The 21,601-nt window shown below is 33.9% G+C and overlaps 1 protein-coding gene across 10 annotated transcripts in view; it reads right to left on the bottom strand.

Moving 5' to 3' along the window:
• Nucleotides 1–1,714: 1,714 nt before the first annotated feature.
• The window catches only part of FAR1 (fatty acyl-CoA reductase 1), a 63,159-nt gene continuing 43,272 nt past the window's right edge, over nt 1,715–21,601 (bottom strand). For 9 of the 10 annotated variants that reach the window (XM_019754476.2, XM_074336031.1, XM_019754481.2 and 6 more), the window contains 5 exons: nt 21,104–21,171; nt 19,185–19,356; nt 11,569–11,698; nt 6,080–6,207; nt 1,715–4,614 (listed from right to left, as the gene is read on the bottom strand). In XM_019754476.2, the coding sequence (XP_019610035.1) occupies nt 4,452–4,614; nt 6,080–6,207; nt 11,569–11,698; nt 19,185–19,356; nt 21,104–21,171 (661 nt within the window). In that variant the 3' untranslated portion in view covers nt 1,715–4,451. Of the gene's footprint in view, nt 4,615–6,079; nt 6,208–11,568; nt 11,699–18,704; nt 18,877–19,184; nt 19,357–21,103; nt 21,172–21,601 lie in introns of all 10 variants that reach the window. The other variant, XM_019754474.2, reaches the window with a different exon arrangement.

Here is a 21,601-nt window from a genome sequence, read left to right as displayed (position 1 = left end):
GTTGCTGTGAGGCGTAAGTGGGTTCATACATGTAAAATGCTTAGATAGAGCCTGGCACATATTAAGTGCTCAACAAATATTCCCTAGTGTTATTTCTATAATGTAAAAGGTGCAAAGCTTGTTTTCTTCTCAAGAAACCAACACTAAGTGGGGAGAAATGACAGGAACCTGTGAAAGATGTTAACATAAAGCAGAAAATTAGGGATTACAATGCCAAACAATTAAGTACCGATGAAATACACAATCTCCTGGGACAACTATTTTAAATAAAACTACATTCAGCTGTATGTTTAGGTTCAAGTGTATTTGTTCAAAAACAAAACCAAAAAAAGCAGCTCTTACACTAGGTTGAGTCATATGAAATTGTCTTTATAGGTCACAGACTACCAAATATTAGCATTTTCATATGGCTCAAAACTTTTAACACTTTCTAGTTACACCTTGCTCAGAAAAACTGCAGCGAGGGGTAGGGGATGGGAGGGAGAGGTAAAGAGAAAAGAGAATACTAGTTTTTCTGTACAACGGCAGAAAATAAAGGAATTCTGTCCCCAAAACATCTCTGGAGGACATCTAATTCAACCTCATAAAACTGTAATGTGAGAACTAAGTTAAATGCCTAAAAGAATCTTAAGGTAAATATTTCAAAGAGAATAAGAATGTTTGTATATTTTAATGAATTCAGAGAAAATCTCCACTGCCTTTCTCTTGTATAATATTACAGGTATAGTCTGTGATCTGTGACCAAAAAAAAAAAAAAAAAAAAGAATTTACAGTCTTAGTCCTGAGTTCAGACACACAGTAAGGATAACTAAAACTTACTTTACATTTTTTCAATATAAATGTATGAGAGCCATCAACTTACAAAGGAGCAGATCAAACTTAACTAATGTTACTCAAATGTTTCTGTAATTAAGAAAAAGGAATTATTTAACAATTTTGCACAACTATGCTCAATTCACAAAGATGATTTGTTTAAGACTCTTAAGGATAGCGGAGATATGTGCTAAGAGGGCATGCCACCATTTAAAAAAGACAAATTCATTCTAAGACTAGAAAATGCTTAAAGATAAAAATATTAACTCAATAAAGAAAGCATTTCACTTTTTAAACAGAAACTGTTAATTTAATTAACTCATTTCTATATTGAGTTAAGCAGCACACATTCCTTTCTCTGGTTTCTCACGCAAAAGGCTAGAGTTTTCCTCAAAATAGAGCAAGTCAGTGCTAAATGGTTTCAGGTCAGGACTTGGAGTCAGCCTGAGGTACAGGTAACTATTTATACTCACCTGTACGCCAGTCTAACATCTCTCCTTTTATACAGTCCATTTCTATTACTAATGAATGATCCCTTATATTGACTCACTAGATCAATCACTACAAGTATACCTATAAATTATCATTCAATGTGGAGGAGAGTAGCTGGAGCCTAATGACACCCTGCCAGTCTCTTCATACTGTTTATAGAAAACAGAAAAGCCTCCTCATCTTAGCTAATACATAACAATACTTTTAAAAGTGTTCATCCTGACTACCCGCTTCCCCTAAAAGGCTGTGTAAGAAACTTAGACTTAAATAAAATTAGGCTACAAGAAGTAATGAGTACACCTGAAGAAAGGTAAGACGGTAAGTGAGGACTGCTTCCTGTAATCCTAACCTCATGATCTCACTGGCAATTTTCACAATGATTATTGTAAAAATACAATAAATACTATAATGGAAATATAGGGATTCATTTATTACTTTTTGGTTTACAAACAAAGGCACCCAATAATGCTTCTATGTATTTCTTATAAAAGATTATCAATTTACATTTAAAACAAAAAGCAAAAAACCCTGAACCAATTCCTACAAACACAAACAAGGGAAGAAATAAGATTGTTTTCCCTCCCTGCTTCCAAGCTTTATTACACAGATTCAGAAAATGTTTATTTTATACCATCCTTAAGTCAAAAAACATATTACCATGCTTCTGTGTTGAGTTTTAGGACATATTAATGTTGCCAGGTCAAATTTAAATACAGTTAGTGACATCACAATTGACAAATGCATATGCCAGAATTATAAGACTCAAGAGTGAATGGGGGGAAAAAAAACAAATGTTTTACAATACAGCTTTATCAAGTGAATTAAATGAAATGTTAAATTTATTTAATTTTTTAATAGGCTATCCTGTTAAAATTGAGTTTATGTAGAAAATATAATCAAACAGAACTAAAAACCATGTCTAGCAAATGACACAAACAGAACTGTTTCCAAAATCTTTTAAGTTCAAGTTAAGCTTGAAATCTAGTTAGTGGGGATTACCAATCTACATGTGCTTTATACTAATTTTAACACTAAGTTCTGGAATGACACGTTAATTTATTCATTAGTTTTCTTTTGACAACAGAATTCTAAATACACAAAATAAATGCAGTGGCCTCAGCACCCTCCCAGTGAGCATTTCTTTGTTAGATTACAAGAACAATGACAGTTCCAAAGATACACACCCTGTGTGTATTTCACATGCCTACTGAAGTTGTACCTGATTCATTTTCAAGATACAAAGACAGTCCATCTGATTCTCAGTATATTTGGCAAAAGTATAAAAATCATACAAATATGAGCATGTTTTCAACACATTATGCAAATGTATTTGGAGAGCTGGGGCACTCAATGTACACAGCATCTATAGTTAATTACGCGGGCCACTTTAAATAAAGGCATCACCATTTATTCCATCTTTAGATACTGTTATGGTCTGTCTCTCACACCTTAAACAAGGTTTGGTCCTAGACCAGACTTTAGTATAATTCCAAAGAATACATATGTATTTATATACATATTTCTTTTAAAATAATGTTTAAATGTTTTACTACGGAAAATCTGGCTTCAACATGGAAGCACTTTTCCTTTTCAAGATTACACACCTGCATGGAAGAAGGTGATTTCCTTTACATTTAGTTTTTTTTTCACAATAACAAAATAAACTTCTTTTACACTGCATTTAAAATGACGAAGAAAATTAAAGTGTAAAGGTCTATGTAACTTTTTATATTGTGAAATGACCTCATTCAACATATTCAAGATACACTGTTGATGATTTAAATATAGTACAACTTGATCAGCTAAATTAGAACGTTATGCTGATCTGTTAAACCAAATATATGTTAAAACAGGAGCGTTAACTACTATTAAGGTTTAAAGGGAATTATATCATTAAAATATACATTAATTTTCTTACTATTGCTGGTTTCTATAATGCATTTCTTTCTAAAGCTAAAACCACATGCAGAAAAAATAAATATCTTCAAACTCATTCAACAGTTTGCTACTTTACGTGGTATGTAAATAAAGTCTTTAATTTTATATACATTATTTTATGCATTATTTTATTTTTCTTGAAGGAATTCAGCTCTCAGGGTTAAAAGTTAGTATGTGTTTATACACGTGAGAACATTTTCTTAATGTTATGACTACCTGCAAATACATTCTTCCATAATAATGTACTTTCAGTTTTCATTGGAAAGACAGTATAAGCCTTTTTAAAGTCTTATTAATAAAATGTATAAAGGGAGGAGAGCACAAGTATGGTGAGTCCCTTCCCAACCCCCCATTTGCCAAAGTCTCAAGAAATCCTCCAACTTCAAAACAAGAACAACATATCACAGGATCGATTTTTATTCGGTCACAATGTGAACAAGAAAAATGTATAATTTTTTTATGCTAATAGTCTTATTGAATTCATTTTAATTTTCCTTCAAGAAACACATAGCATGTTGATATGGATTTTCAAACCCATTTAGATCCAGTAAGATCTTTAAAATAATACGTAGAAAGCCTTCTGATTATGAAAGCAACTGATTGCTTATAGAAAAATGATATGCGTCAGACCTCTAATCAGAGAAAGAAAAATGAGAACACGTCTTTCATGTCTGAGACCACTCAACAACTTACAGGATAATGTGAAAATAGTTTGGCTATAATTTTATCAAAACTAAAAGCCTTCAACGGAGGAAAAAAATTAAACACTGAGGAATCAAATACCTACCAACTTCGCTAGTATCCCTGTCCAAATAAATGCTTTCCATTGCACTAAATATTAGAATTAGAAATTCACTATATGTTAAGGCATATTTTAATTAATATGTTCCAGAATTGCACAGTTATACTGGTCAGTGTTCCTACGTCCCCACTCCTACCCTCACCCCACCCCTTTTCCCAAGGGATCCAAATATTAAGTCATGGTTTTGGTGGCTATTGCAGATTTGAGCTGGCATACTGCATGTGTTCACTAGGTTTTTATGAGCATAAACATTAAAATGTTACATAAAATGTACCATAATTTACTCCACACTCCGATCTAAGATGGTTTAATGTCTTGACAAAAGGTGAGATGACTTAAGTACATTTTACACTTTGTGCATTTAGACCACCATATGCATAGATGTTCTAATGCTAAATTCTTGTCTTCAGTATCTCATAGTGCTGGATGCTCGGAAGTACGACAGAAACTTGTAACACAGACTAACCACAAAGTACCAGATGTTTCTTGCCATTTGTGATCTTGCAATAAAAATACGCCAGATCAGGATTACAAGGACAGTATTGAAACCGTAACGTATGTTCCTCAACCTGGAAAGTAAATCAGGAGACATATTAGACAGTATTTTCTGGAATAAATATTGTTGGATAGCAGATAATTAATGCTCAGTTGTTAATATAATCAAAGTTCAAAGCCACATTAATTTGAAATTTATTTAAAAACTAGAAATCCTTAAGTTAGAAAGTTAACAAAAATCAAACCTGACTGTGCATATTCTGGACTACAACCCATCAAACAAAATATTACCTCTATTAACAATGAATAACGCAAAGCTTTTTATAACAGTATATTTGGGATGCAAATTTATTCATTAACAAGTGTTACTGAGCATCCTTCTGTGTGCCCAATACTGTGCCAGGCAGCAAGTATATTGTAGGTAAAACAGACATATCCCTTACACATCTAGAGCTTCCTACTTAATCTAAAACAGTTTGTTCATTGTACATATCATCCTACAGACAAAATAAACATTTTTTTGACATCTTTAGCTGCTTACGAGTTGTCAGACAAGTGAACTTAGTCCTTCATTTATAGGTGAATGATCAAAGGTCACTGGACAAGAATTCATTCGTGAGTCAAACATGGCAGTAGCTCTAGACAGGAGGACCCTCCCATTCTCAAAGAGTGACATGCATATTATCTTGCTAAGGTTTCAAAACATTTTGATGTTTTTAATGGTGTTAGAAAGGAACACAAATCTTTAGATGTGCAATGTTACACACATTCCTTCAAATTCAACAGGCAGTGCAAACTAGGACTATAATATATGAATAATGGGTGTTGACAAAAGAGCTTTGAATTCAATGTCAAAAGCTCATTGTTCTAGTTTGTTTTGCCACTTAATACAATATGACCTAGGCAAACACAACTTTCCTAAACCTCAGTTCCTCATCTATACAACTAACTGCCCTGAAAAGCCTCACAGTTTGGAGGCATGAGAAGAAAATAAGTCTTGAAGGTGATGAATTAACAGTGATTTTTCCTCTTCTGAGTTTTTTTTTTTTTAAAACAATCATTATGTATTATTTTTATAAAGAGACTAAGGGAATAATTATAACTCTGTTTTATAAACAAAGAAAAAAATCCCATGCTGAATCATGTATTATTGTCTCTTTTCCTCTTCCAAAGATGCATTTGAGTAGGGTAAAAAAAGAAAAAATCTTTAAATAAATAAATTACCTCCAGTTTAAAATATATTTTTATTTTCTCTTAATATCTTTACTTCTTCAGTAGCAAGATAACGGAAGATAATAGCTATTTTTAAAACTAAAATCCACCTGGACATACTGCTAAGAAACAGCATAAATTGATAAAGATATCAAGTTTCAACAATATTAAGCTAAATCAATGCTACCATAGTTCCAATCCAAAGGTAAGCCGTTTTCCTAAAACAACAGATTAGCAGTATCTTTCATTCAGTATACTCCCCCCCAAAAAAATTGTGTAATATTTCCTAAGGAAGATAAGAGGAAATCAAACCCATGTAAAACTTACTTGTTCAGATGTTTTCTAGCTGCAGGGAGACCAGACATTTCTTCATTCAAAACATATTTCTTAGTTCCCATGCAGTAGTTCTCTATGTATTCTGCCCAATGTAATTGCCGTACGTCAATATTAAAAGTCTACATAAACAAAAAAAATGACTGGTTACTTTAATTTTGTTTCACAACTAGGTAAAAATTCATACTTTTTCTAAAGGCCAATTCCAAATGACATGATTATAAAATACTTACAGTATTAATTTTTAAAATCTTACTGCTGTTCACAAAAAAGTTCTTATTCCTATTCCATACTTTCTATTAAACACAGAAACACTAAGAAGATAATCTGAAAACTCATGTCAACATTTAAAGAGTATATTAAGTGTGAGGAGAAAGAAGCCCGCAACACCAAAAAAAAGGACAAAATCCCATTATCCAAATAGATCTATGTATTCCTCACTGTTTTATACATGTATTAACACATTTATTTCCAGTTTCTATCTACAGTATCTTCTCTTTTCTTGAACATCTTGCATACCACACAGAATAACTTTCCTAGCGAACGGTACTGACATCAAGAGAAAGAATATGTTATGAAAGCTGGCTTAGGAGTTTAAATGACAGTAACTAGGCCATCTGATGAAAAAGGTAGATGATTCTGGAAAAGGAAGCTTTACAAAAACGCTATTTCATGACAAAATAAGAGAGCTATGCACTACGAAGTGCTCCTGCACACTTCTGGAGTGATAAACAGATTGTTCACTATATACCATCACTTATCTAAAAACAGCAAGTTGTAGACCATAAAAAGCGACCATAAATAAGTTGTTAAAGTAACATCACACTTAAAATGGAGACTTGACTTAAGATAGAAGATATGAGAAGGTCATACGAATGTGTAACTGGATTCCCACAGAAGAGTGAAAAAGAATGAAATAGAAGTAATATCTGAGAAGACAATAGCTGGAAATTTTCCAAAAATAATGAGACATCACGACATAGATTCAAAACACACATATACCATATGCATACACATACAACTAGACATATCAGAATAAAACTGTTGAAAGTCAAGGAGAAAAATTTTAAAGATGTCAGAACACCATATAGATTACTTCAAAAAAAAAAAACAACTGACAGTTGACTTGGGAAGAAGCAATGGGAAACCAAAGATGCTTTCCAAGTGCTCAAAGAAAACTGCTGACATAGAATTCGATACCAGTATGTGTCCTTGAAAAATAAAGATGTTTCCAGAAGAATAAAAACTGAAACAATCTGACATGAGCAGAAAACTCATACTTAGAGGAAGTGCACTAAAGGGCATTCTTTAGGCATAATGAAAATGATTCCAGACTAAAGTCTCAGATGAAAAAAAAAAATAAAGAACAATAAAAGGACAATTATGCTGGTAAATCTATATGAATACTTATCACATAGAGTGCAATTAAGATAAAGGTTATAAAAAAGAAAGAATGGTTATGAGGCTTATAACACATATATAGAATTAAAATATGTTAACAATAGCAGATAGGTATTAGTCTTTGCATTATCTGAGAACAGGTGGAATTATCAGTATTACATTAGACCTTGATAAATTAAGGATGCTGTAATCTCCAGAGTAATCTACTAAAACAACTGAAAAATAATATATTTCCATGTAACTAATACAAATGGTAAAATACAAAATTGTAAAAATAACCTCAAAAAAAGCAAGAAAGAAAAAGAACTTAAAACAGGTAAGACAAATAGAAAGGACTAAGAGTCAGATTTAAATCCAAAATTATCAGGAATTATATTATGAATTAAACCCTCCAATTAAGGGTCAAAAATCGTCAGACTGAAAAAAAAATCCTTATGCTATTTATAAGAGAAATATTTGAAAGATGAAACAGAAAAGTGGAAAATAAAAGGATGGAGAAAGATAGATTTCTACCAGCAATATATGAAATGCCCATTTGCTCAAGGCCTCACCAGAATATGTTGAGTTTGCATTTTTGCAAATCTAATAAGTAGTAAATATCTCAGTCTTAATTTGTATTTCCATTTTTTTCTGAGTGAAGTTGAGTATCTTTTCAAATGGTTAAGAATCACTTAAGAATTGTTTTTCTGTAAGCTGTCTCTCTAGTATTGACATTTTTGGCCATTTCTACATAAGGTTTTTTTTATGTAATATGAAATGCATACTAAATTACACTGAAATACCACTACACACCCACCAAAGTGGCTCAAATTAAAAATGAAAATTAAAATGCCAAATGTTAAGGAGGATGAAGATTAACTGGAACTCTCATATGCTGCCACTGGAATGTAAGTAGATACACCCCCTTTGGAAAACTTTTGGCGTTAGCTACTAAATTGAACATACGAATACCCTTGGACTCAGCTATTCTATTTCTAGATATATATCCTACACAAATGTGTGTACATGGTTCATAGAAGAATTATTCCCAATAACCAAAAACTGGAAATAACTCAAATGTTTATAAACAAAAAGTAAAAAAAAAACTACTGTCACATCATATCATTTGTGCAAAGTCAAAAATGGGTAAAACTAACATTTAGTGTTAGAACTCAAGATAGAGTTAGGAGAGAAGAGGTAGTGATTTGAAAGGGGTTATGCGGAAATCTTCTGGAGGTAATTTCTATTTCTTCACGTGGGTGCTCATTTTCTAATAATCCATTGAGCAATATGTAGTATGCTTTGGGATGCGGGGTGGGAGGGCGAAGGTGGGGTGGAGGAAAGTATGGAATCAGCAGAAGCCATAAATCTTTCAGCCTGAGATTATCTGCAGGACCCTGCTAACTTAGACCATCTGCTTTGAAGGTTAAAGGCAGAGAGGAAAAATGGCTATAAAGCCTGTGGGCCCATAAGTTCAGAAGTGTTCTATATCCTTAGAGAACATTCCTTCAAAAACATAAGAATCCAAGAAGTTTTATCCTCAGAGCAAGGATGAAAAAGACATAAACCTACCACACATAGAAGTGGGCAGAGAAACAGCACACTTGAGCACTTCTGTCATGCAAAACCAACAGAATGGACTAAAGCTGCACAATCCAATATGGTAGCCACAAGCCACATGCACCTTGAGAACACCTGAAATGTGGCTAGCCTGAACTGACATATGCTGGAGTCAGTTGGAGTGCAAAATGCACACAGGTTTTCGATGGCTCAGTATGAAAAATAAAAAGTAAAATAGCCTTTGAAAAACTTTTTAAACTTTAAATAACTTTTAAAATTGTTATTATATGTTATTTTGGATATACTGTGTTAAATAACATATTATTAAATTTTTTTTTGGAAGAACTAGGAAGAGAGAGGAAGCTGGTTCTGGGAAGGTGGGGAAAAAAATCACCTTTGAGAAACTAATCATGCATTAACCAGCCCAATAGTCTATTTAAGTCCTGTATTTACCTGAGTTATGCTAGAAACCTAATCAGATATTTTAAAGTGGTTCTGGCTTGTTAATGACAGCTAGTTAATGCTAATAGTCCACTAGGCTATTGGTGGAAGCAAAGGTAAATCCTTACTGGGAAATTGCAATTTCAATATAGGCTTCAAAAAAATTCCCACAGGGCCGGCCTGGTGGCTCAGGTGGTTGAAGTGCTATGCTCCTAATGCCGAGGTTGCCGGTTCGATTCCCACATGGGCCAGTGAGCTGGGCCCTCTACAGCTAAGATTATGAACAATGGCTCTCCCTGGAGCTGGGCTGCCGTGAGCAACTGGAGGTCGGTGTGAGCTGCCGTGGGCTTCTGTGTGCTGCCAGTAGCGGCCGGTGGCTAGCGTGAGTGGCCAGTAGCCGGCGAAAGCTGCTGTGGGCGGCCAACTGACGACCGGGGACTGACTACTTCCGCCGGGGGGGAGCACAAGGCTCATAACACCAGCATGGGCCAGGGAGCTGTGTCCTACACAACTAGACTGAGAAACAACGGCTTGAACTAGAGTTGGGCGGGGGAGACAGAAAAAGGGGGAAAAAAATTCCCACAGAAATCCTCAAGGAATGTGAATTTACAATCAAACACCAATAAAAAACAGAAACAAGGTGCCAGCCTAAACAGAAACCCAGCTTAATCGACAGATCAGATCTGAACAGTCTGCAGAAGTTTGAATGATCAGAAACAGAATTTAAAACGATTACGTTTAACCTGTTTCAAGTAAAAAATTCTAAAGATTGCTTAATTAAGAAATGTCCGTAAGATCTGAAAAATAAATTGAACTAAAAATGAAAATATAATGACTGAAACCAAAAATTCAATTGGGTGGTTTAGACACAGCTAACAGAGTGCCATAAAACTTTAATAAATTATCTAGATTTCAGGCCAGAAACAGAGATACAAAATATGAAATTAAAGTTAAAAGACCTGGAGGAGAGAATGATCTAACATATACTAAAATTTCACAAGAAGATAAGAACGGTGAAGAGGCAATATTTGAAGAAACAATGGCTAAGTATTTTTCTGAACTGCTAAAAGACATAAAACTTCAGATCCAGGAAGCCCAACCGAAACAGGATAAACTTTTCAAAATTACACCCACATTCATAGTGAAACTGCAGAACACCAAACACAGAGAAAAACTCTTGAGAAGAAGCTAGGAGTAACATATCACCTGTAAAACAGCAGCAAATTAGACTTTTCAAAAGCAACAACATAAGAAACACATGAAAAGAAAGTTACCGTTAATGTGCTGAAATCATGTTACAGAAACAAGGGTGAAATAAAGACATGTCAGACAATCAAAAACCTAGAGTTCACTACTAATAGACCCCATACTAAATCATATTCTAGTATTCTGGATATATTTCAGGTGGAAAGACAATGATCCAAAGAGAGGATCTGATAGCAAAGACATTGGTAAATATATAGCTACATTTAAATAAAACTGAACAAAATAATCATTTCTACTTAAGAGGTTTAAATAGAAAACTAAAGCAATGTATTAACCATGTAAGTTAGTGGGGGTGGTTGGTAATCACAGCTAAAACATTTTAAGGTCCTGAATGTCCTTGAGGAAGAGACTATAGAAATTGTAATTTAGACTTTATTAGGTATGCATGTTAAAATACCTAAGGTAACCTCAAAAAGAACTCAAAGAGTTTGTTTCAAACTAACAGAGGGAAAAATGTGGAACAACAAAAAGTATATGAAAAACAATTTCTGAGAAAAGGTTTTTCAAAACTCAGAAAACAAAGTAATTAGGGGGAAAATGCATAAAGAAATCAAAGTTCTCTTTGAAACTGACATTAAAAGAAAAAAGAGAATCAACATTTCAATTATATTTTAAAAATATCTGCTTCACAAATTCTTACATTGTAAATTCTAAGGTAAAGCAATTTTATTTCATCACCAACAATTATGATTCAAGCTTTAATGAGAGACTATAAATACATCAATAACTTTCTTGCTGCATAATGGTTGTGGAAAATATCCAATTATTTTTCAGGTTGCTATGGTTGTCTAATTAGTATGCTACTTATTTACTAATATAAAACAGAAAATACTTGCCTTTTTATCTTCAGGATTTAGTTGGTTCATTAACATATTGACATTATCAGTATTCCAAACCCAAGAATTACTTGTGAAATATTCAAGAAACATCATAGCTCTGTGAAGACGAGTTATTGTTTTCATCATCCTGTTATAAGAAAATGACAGATTTATATTTTGCATAGATTAGGAAAAATCTCACCACCACCCAGGGTATCAGTTTCTATACTGAGACATTAACAGTAAAATTATAATGCGTAATTCAATAAGTGTACCAAACCAGCAGGTCTAATAAGAATATTTCTGCATCTTGGAAGGATATTTCATAAATCCAAAACGAAAAAAAAAATTGTAAGCAGCAGCAAATGCATTTAATATTATCTAAATAGAGTTCTGCTGATGTATGAAATTAATTTTCAAAGGAAATACAATACTTTAAGGTCGAATTTTCTACATATAATAAATACTAAGCAATAAATGGATTCAATTAGAATTCCCTTTTTGTTCCGTAAACCACATTTTAGTTCAGCTGCATTTACTAATATTTCCTCTGAATTCAAAACATGTTGTATTACATTACACAGAAATATTCATTTGCCATTTAGTCAACTCTCTCTATATTTTTTAAATAACTTTCTCTTTAACACTGACAGGTACTGCTCTTGATCATCTGGATGTGCCATGAAATCAATGACTCATGCTGAAAACTTTCTGAAATAGATATTCACTCATCTCCCCAAATCCCTAGTATCCATCCTTATAGAAATAAAGGAGTTTGAAATTTTCTTTTTAAAAGGGTAAGGGGTCTTAATCTTTAAATTTGCCACTTTATGTATCATGGCTGGCTCACTGTTAAGTCATTGATATCATAACATTAATCCGAGCAGTAACATCTATAAAATAATCACCGATAATAAATAGGGAAAGGGAAGAAAGAACTTTTTGATACAAAACACACCCAAAATTCCTAACCTCCGATAAACAAAAAAAATAATTTTTGGAGAGATACTTTAAAAGAACTCAATTTATATTCCCACAATGATTAGCATTATATGAAATTTAGGGAGTCCCCAAATCAGGCGCTTTAGAAATGGGGAAAAATTAGAACATTAGAAATGCGAGGGAGGAAAAATCAAAACAGTAACATAGTTAGCTAAGCAATTCTGATGACACATACATTTAGAAAGAAACCCTGAATCCAGAATACTGAGAGAAAATGAGATAATACTGACTTTGTAAAAAAAAAAAAAACAACTGCAGTTCATGCAAGAAAACAATTACAAAATAAAACCTTCATTAAACACGAAAAAAATTATTGGGCATCAAAGGCTATATTTGGACGAAAATAGTTCACACAGCTCAAAAGCACTTGGGAAAAAAACAAACAATACATGCTGCTTTTAGAAAAGAGATTAAACACTTTTTCCTTAAAAAAAAAAAAGGGACAAATTTGTAATTAAATCAATATTGACTATCACAGCCAGTATAGTATATTTGAATCACAACACATACACGTATTTGGTTAATATGGTTTTCCAACATACATCTTATTAAAAAGTTTTTCTTCCTAACTCCTTTTTCACTGGTAATTCTCACCTAGTCTTATCCTCAGATTCATTCAAGTAATTTAAAATTACCCTAAACTCTATCACTGATTCAGCCATTCAAAAATAATTACAATAAAAACTGGAGTGAGAAAAGGAAATCTGAAAGGTCATCTATGAGTAAAGTTCATAGAGTATTTATCAAACCTCTGGGAGATAAAAAGAAACTTAAAACTTTGGACCATCACTCTTTGGTGAGACATGACATAAAAGCAAATGCCTGGGACTACACTGCCATGCATGTTCTGAGTATTTATTTACCCTTTATTATGGCAATGCACAAAAAATAATCAATCACAATCCTTTACAGTAGGGCAAGATCTTAACAATCATCTAGTACAGGGTTTCTCAACCTCAGCACTACAGACATTTTGGGCCAGATAACTCTTTGTGGTGGGGTGCTATCCTGTGCATTTTAAGATGCCTGGCAGCATCTCTGGCCTCTACCAACTAGATCCAGTAGCACCCCTCCCCCAGTTGTGATGGCTAAAAATATCTCCAAATATTGTCAAATGTCCCGAGGTGTAGAGAACCACGCAGATTAAAAAATATCAGGTTCAGAGAAGTTAAGCTAAATAACCAAAAGACAAGACCATGTAACTATTTTTTAATGTCATTTTAAAAAGTGATGAAATATCTACTACATTTCAAGAGCTACAGTGAACAATTTATACTGCTTGTATAATGTAAAACACGTATCCCAGTCCTAATGGCTATTAACCAGGAATCCATATGATGCATGAGGTGTACTTTTTATAATTATGTCAAGATATAAAGCAAATCAGACTTTTATCTAGCTGACACTCAGAATGATGTGAATGAGTAAAATGTACACCATGAATGACATAATTGACATTAGTTTAATGTAGAAGTAGGCACTACATTGAGGCCTCAATATAAGGTATAAAGCCCAGTGATTGGCTCAGTAAATGTCTGAACAAATTAAATAATATAAATTATAAGACTTCATATTTAACATTTATAAAAGTGCCTAAATAAAAAACAAACAAACAAAAAAAAGAAACTTTGTTTCTTACTGTTTTTAGACTTTAAAATTCCCAGAGGTCAGATCATTCCTGATTTAATACATAGCCTCACACAAGACAAACCTCAGATAATAAGATTCTTTACTTGATGTTTCCTATTTGGAGCAGATTTTAATTTCCAAAGGTGGCTGCAATATCATCTCCCATCCTACATGCTCACCTATAATGTCACCTTGACTATCTTCCCATCAAGAGGTGAAGGTAACTTATACCCAATAGATGAGGTGGAAATGACCCTGTGATTTTCAAAGGTAGATAAGAAAAGGTGACAGAGCTTTCTGCCTGGCTCGCTAGAATACTTGCCCTTGAAGCCTTCAGTTACCATGTATGCTGTACCACTTCCCCTGAGGCTGTCATGCTGTGAGGAAGCCCAAACTGGTCTATGTGGAGAGACCACATGGAGAGGCTCTGAGAGACTACAGGACAAGAGAAAGACACCCGGCCACCTCAGCTGCTCTGCACCCTTCCTCTCCTTTACCACTTACTCCACGGTGACCTGCTCCAGTCCCTATCTGACAGCTACCATTTGAAAGACTCTGAGACAGGACCATGTAGCCAAATCCTTCTAGAATTCCTGACCCACAAAACTCATAGGCGATAAAAATAAAAAAAATGTTGTTTTAAGATACTAAGTTTGAGGGGATTTGCCACGCAGCACAGGTAATGGGAACAGATTTTGGTACTGGCCAGTGTGGGGCTGCTATAATAAAAACCTGAAACATGTAGTATTTGCTTTTCGGGTCACATGGTAGACAGAATCTAAAAGGTCTCTGAGGTGACCATTGGTGAAACATGAAGGACCAAGAAAAGAATCTGAGTGAAGCCTTAAAGGGCTTTAATGAATGCTGGTGAGGCCTTAAAGGAAAGTGAGAAAAATATTGTTGTGAGTTGGAAGAACAAAACTGTCACCAGTAGTAATATGGAAAACAGAAACTGTACCTAATAAACTTGATGATCTAGCCAAGATTTCCTCAAAGACAAATAAGGTGATCTTTGAAAAATGAACTATTTCTTTGAGTGGAATTTAGAGGAAATGTAAAATTCCAGGGAGGAATTCTTTAAAAAACAGGTTCTGAGCACAGGTCAAATCCAGAATTTTGATGTCAGATATTTTGTTAAGACCTCAGAAAGATCTAAGGTAGTACCTGAGGAACAGAGTGAAGAAATGAAATAGAGTCACTATAGTCAAGCTGCTAAATTAGAGAAAACAATTCTATTCTTGTTTTAACTGGCTTTGGAACTTAAACCTCTGAACTTTCCAGTCCTGTGTCAATGCCTGGATATGTATCACTTCATTGTATGTCAATACCTGGACATACACCAGACCTTCAGATAACCCTGATTACTCTCCCAAAGACTCACAGATCCAGACCACCTAACATCCTCCACCTGACATCTATTATCCAGACCACCAGATATGACCAGACATCCTGGCACCCATTCTCCAGATCACCTGGCATTCATCATCCAGACTGACTGACATCTGACTAATAACTCTCCTGGACCAATCCTAGGGCTAAAAATGCAGGACTGATTCTTCTTAACCATGTACTTTTTACTATAAGAATTCAACTTTCTTCTTCAGAACACTCTGGGTATCGCCTAGTTGTGTTTCTGATTTGCAAACCCCAAAAACCTTTGAATAAATCTTTATCATTTATTTCTAACCAAAGCGTCCAGACTTTTTGAGTTTGTTCAACATACCTAAATAGAACCTTTCAAACAAAAGGCTTGATTCGTAAAGAAATGTCTCATAGAAACCCAAGAGGCAGGACCTAAGAGTTGAGTTTAAGGACCTAAGAGGCTAGGCTCTAAGATCTAAGGATGTTGTCTCATAGCAACCTCATAAGGAACCCAAGACAGAGAAGGGCATATCTCAAAGAGATCTTTGGTATGGCTTTGGTCTAATGGAGTAGATTGTCTTAAAATAGATACACAGAAAATCCAGTTTTAAAAGGAATCATATCAGTTTGTACTTGAAGGGACAGAGACAGTATAAAATGAAAAGTGGCCTTTGGATCAAACAAGTGCTAGCAAACCAGAGTCTAAGGGACAAATCTACCTGTTTTTGTAAATAAAGTTTTATTGGAACACAGTCATGCTTATTCATTTACATACTATTTATGGATACAGAGTTGGGTAGTTGCATGGTGGAGGCTACAATTGACAGCAGAGTTTAGTAGCTGCAACAGAAACCATATAGCCCTTTTATAGTAGGTGATTCCCCCCAGGGACTCCCAACCTTCTATGGGCAGGAAGTAGGTTAAGAAAGCTATTTAGTTGCAAACACGGGCCATTTTTTAATGGAAAAAGAAGAATGACTCACAAGGCAGCCACCAAGAGCCTTCGGGAACTCCCAGAGAGTAGGACTGAGCCCTAAATAAGAAACCATCAACACATACCCTGCTGGAATTTCACACTGTTATGGACCAGTGATTGCTGTGTGCCTCCTATTTTCTCTTCTTTTTGCACAAGACTGGCTGAAGTCATTTTCCTATGCTTGTCTCACCATTATATATTGGACGTGTAGGCAGCAGGTAACTTGTTGTTTCAGTTCACAGGTTTTCAGACCAATACTTAAGGAAATATACCTGCAAAACCATTTCTAAAGAGCCTCATTTGCAATTACACCAGATGTAGCTGACGAAACACTGTCTTCAAGCTGATGTCAGAGGGGTCATGGGGGAAGAAACAAGTGTATTTTCCAAGTAGAAGAAATATAAATTGTTGTGGCCAGGAGGCTGCCTGTAGCAAACTACACTTCCCAAAAATGGCTGCAACAATACTTTTCATCTCATTTGTTCATATACACGATCTTGACCAATCTCCACATCTCCTTTCCATGAATCTTGGAGGACTTGTGACTCCTCCACATCTCCTTTCCATGAATCTTGGAGGACTTGTGACTCACTTGTGACTAAAAGAATGAGGCTGAAGTAGTGCTGCATGATTTTCCTAGGTAGGTCACAAAATGTGTGTAGCTTCCACTTTGTCTGCTGAAATGCTTCACCTTGAAGCCTACAGTTTTCATGTAAGCAGTCCAATTCTCCTAAGGCTCCCACTAGTCCTTGCAAACAGACTATATGAGATCCTGACACTATATGAAGAGACAGTGATACTAGCTGTTCCACTGCATGCATCCCTGTCAGCTCCATCAGACAACAACCACATGAAAGATCTCCAAGCCAAAACTGCCCAGTTGATTCCTTCCCAAATTCCTGATCCTGACAGAAATAATAAATTGAAACAAATAATAAAATGACTGCTGTTTTGAGTCACTAAATTTGAGATGACTTGTTATGTAGCAACACCTAGTATAATTTAATAAACATGGGTTATTCACTCATTTTTTAAGTTTACTAAGCCCCCTTTGCATTGTGATATATTTAACACATTTTACTTTTTTGATCTAGTGTTGACTTTTCTGTTCTAACTTGCAACAACTTTATTAATATCAAGAAAGCATACAATGCCATCACTCATAAATTTACATCTGTTTTAGCCACAAAAGAATGCTGCCAATGACAAATACTGCACTTTTCAGATCATTCTAGAAAACATGAAAATACCTTTGATGTATTTTGGATCTTTTTTCCATTAAGCAGTTCTTTACCTATTCTGAAGTTGTTCAATTCAACACCTCTCACATATTTCAATACATAACATATAGATTTAGCAACATAATGGACAAATGAATCCACAGAAAATCCCTACAAGTAACTCAGATCCTGATACACTATAACTGGCAGATACCTCACTTTTACTTTTTGAGCAGTTGATGGAAGTTCTGGAATCAGCATCTTCTTTATACATAAATAGTCAAATCCTGAACTCTCCAATCAAAGGCTCCACTGTAATGCCAATGTAGTTAAAAAAGTAAGTATTTTTATAATACATTTCACTATAATTGTGGTAAAGACAGAAAGACTTTAAGTTCGTGGGTTTCAAAAAAAAAGAAAAGATAAAAGAAAAAAGGCTGTAACAACTATAAGAAAACAAAGTTTTCCATTTGTTATTAACTTTAAAAAAAAATACTCTCAACCTGGAAAATTAGTCAAAAACTGTAATTACCATATTATAAGCTGAATGGGCAACTGAGATAATTCAAGCCATTAATTTTCTAGAAGCATTCTATGTTTTTTCATACAAAACTGAATAATCTACTTAAAGCAAAACATTTTAACTTTAAACCCCTATAAAGCTACTCTATGTTTTTAAGAGGAAGAGAAGGGCTCTACTTCAGCTTATAATAACAATGACAATCTTGATGTTAGACATTTCCTATATTATGGGATTTTGGAGGATCAATGGCCCAATACGATAAGATCCAGTCAGTCTCCCCAAATATCCCTAATTGATAAGAAATGTCTTAGCATCCTGACTGTGATTGTGATTAATCAGGTTAGTATTCTAAGGATAAAGCTCATGCTAGCGACTTCTCCTCTGTCCAGCAAGCTTCCACCACCTTACCAATACAGAGTGTATTTACTGCTATTCTTCTTACCACGGTTCCTGACCTGTCAACCTGAGTGCAAGATCGAGCAATAATGCAGGTACTGTATGTCTGACACCCTTCCAATAATGAAGCAATAAGTTGTTGGAATACAACTTAACATTGGGGCGCCTGAATACTTGATTTAAAGGATTCATCTTGAAGGAATGATTTAGATAATATCCTGTAGGAAAAATAAGCGTCAAAGCATTTTGAATGTTATTTGTTATTCAGAAAAAATACCTAAAGTTAGACCTAGAATTCAGCACATGACAATAATTTATTATCCAAACTTTAGAATAAATTAGAGTGAATTGTAACACTACCTTTGCTTTTCTGACAAAGTCTTAAATTCAAGAGTCTTCTCATTCACAAAAGGCCATTAAGCCTTATCATAAGCATAAACAAATAAAGAGTTAATAGGCATTTTAGTGTAAGCACGGGCTGTTTAACAGTCAGAGGAACAGATAAGACAGAGCTAGTCACCATTACCTTGGGCTTCTTCCAGTCATCCTGAGGTAGATATCATACAGGAATGCTGGGGCCTTATGGCTTACAGCAATCCAGTAATGATATAAAAGGTGATTGGAGGTTAGATTTACATTGGGCCGTCTGAAGGCCTGTTCGAGAGGATTCCTCTTGAAAGTGGAAATTACATGGTATTCTGAAGAAGAAAAGTTGTGTAACAGCTTTGATAATAACCATGTAATGAAGTTTTGAAAAAAAAAATCATGTTTTTACAAAGCATTTTACCAAAATGTCAAGAGTTCGTTCATTTAAAAAACAAACTGTTCTACTCTCTATAGTAGCTAAGAGAATATGGGTGTTAGACTGCTGAACTCAAGTGGTTTTAAAACTGCCACTATTTATGAATTTTATTTAGGTGAATGAATTTTTGCTAAAATTCACTCTTAAAAATCCTTTTAATGTTTTACCTATGTCAGTTTACAATGTCACTTTCTATATTTCACCTCTCACGATAGCTTCTTTCTTTCTGTTCCTCTTTCCAGATTCTTATTACTGTACTTACTTAAAAAAGAAAAGGAAAGTCATCATCCTTTGCTTGTGAATAATTAAGATGCTCAAATCAACATACATCAGCAGCTTAAAACAACCCCAAATTAACTTCTACTATAATTTATTTAGGTTATGCAATGTCGACACAATCAAATCTATTATCATCTATGTTAATACTTTAGTGGAAATGTATATTGAGACACTCACTAAAAAATAATGCTCAACTTAATTTTTACTGAACTTTATAATACAAAAAAAGATTACAAAAAATACCTCTCATTTGAAGTGTTTTAAAATTATTAAAAGAATACTATTTAAATATAATTATCATAAAATTAAAATCACCCTAGATTTTTTTTTCTTATATGCTCTAATGGTCAATCTTTAAATTGAAATAAAAAAGCTATAGAAAAACTGTAGACGAATGACATAAAAGATTTACTTTAAAATCAAAATTGTTCTACAAAGGTAACAAAAATCGTTCAGTTAGAGGTAAATTAAGACCTATTAATAAATCAATGCCATATATACTGTGTTTCCCCGAAAATAAAACTTAGACCATCAGCTCTAATGCGTCTTTTCGAGCAAAAATTAATGTAAGACCTGGTCTTATTTTAATATAAGACCGGGTATAATATAATACCGGGTATAATATAATATAATATAATATAATATAATATAATATAATATAATTTAATATAATACTGGGTCTTATACTAATTTTTGCTCCAAAAGACGCATTAGAGCTGATGGTCCAGCTAGGTCTTATTTTCGGGGAAACACGGTATTTTACTTTAAATTTGAAAGCATCAACCAACAACTTAAACATGATTCAATTTTAAGAGGCTTTAAGTTACAGTATTCCCATTTTAGAACACGTAACAAAGCATATACACTACCTGCTATGAATTTGTCAATTTATATAGATTAATAAATATAATGGAAAATATTCTAACAAAATGTACCCTACTTGCTAACTCCTTCATTTATTACTCTTTGAACCACTACCTATCTCCTGTGATATACCAACTCTTGTAGTTGGAAGTGCTATTGCCTATGGATAGGCAACATTAGCATTGAGAGTGCCCATGAAAGAAAAAAAGCACTGTTTCCATGCCACAGGTATCTATGAGGGCTGCTGCAAATGGCAGCAGAAAAAGAGTAAGGATCAGACAAGGGTGGGATGGGAAGGAGATATATAGCAGGATATTTTTAAACTTACAAAACATTATTAAGGACCACAAGGCAGGTAGATATTCTTAAGATGGCAATTAAAATAAGAATAAACTGGTAATTCAGTGGCCTTAATTTCTCATGGATTATTCTGACATAACTCAAAGAACATTTTAAGTTAAGATTTATTCTAACATTCAAAAACACAGGTAAAATCATACCAACTTCACCCCAGTGGAAAGGATTAGTGCTGCCTGTTGTGCAATTATACACCATGATGTTCCTTGGTCTGCAAAACAAAGATCAAAGCAATGAAATATAAAAAGAGGCCTAACTTGTTCAATCTAAATCTTATATGATATTCAAGTAGGCAAAAATGAGGATGGGTACCTTTTCTACATTATTTTTTAAATTATGCTTATAAGATCAATTTTTGTGTCTATTAATGACTATAATTACCCTTCCACTTCCCCTACCAACAATATTATTAAAAAAATACAAATTTTGTGTTTTTATATTTTACTTCCTTGTATTAGCAGGAATATCTGTTGTTTTTAAATGTAAGAAGAACGACAAATAATCCCAGTTTTTCCTATCTCCTTCTCATTTTCTGATGTTCTAGTTGAAAATATTATAGACTGAATTCCCTTTTCGCAGAAACCATATATTCATATAATCATATCCCAGCTTTTTTAAGATATAAAAAATACTGACTTCAA

This window comes from Rhinolophus sinicus, linkage group LG06 (assembly GCF_036562045.2).
Source record: "Rhinolophus sinicus isolate RSC01 linkage group LG06, ASM3656204v1, whole genome shotgun sequence".
In the NCBI taxonomy this organism is placed as follows: Eukaryota; Metazoa; Chordata; class Mammalia; order Chiroptera; family Rhinolophidae; genus Rhinolophus; species Rhinolophus sinicus.
The sequence above is the reverse complement of the archived record's forward strand: the minus strand, read 5'-3'. Positions and strand labels throughout refer to the sequence as shown.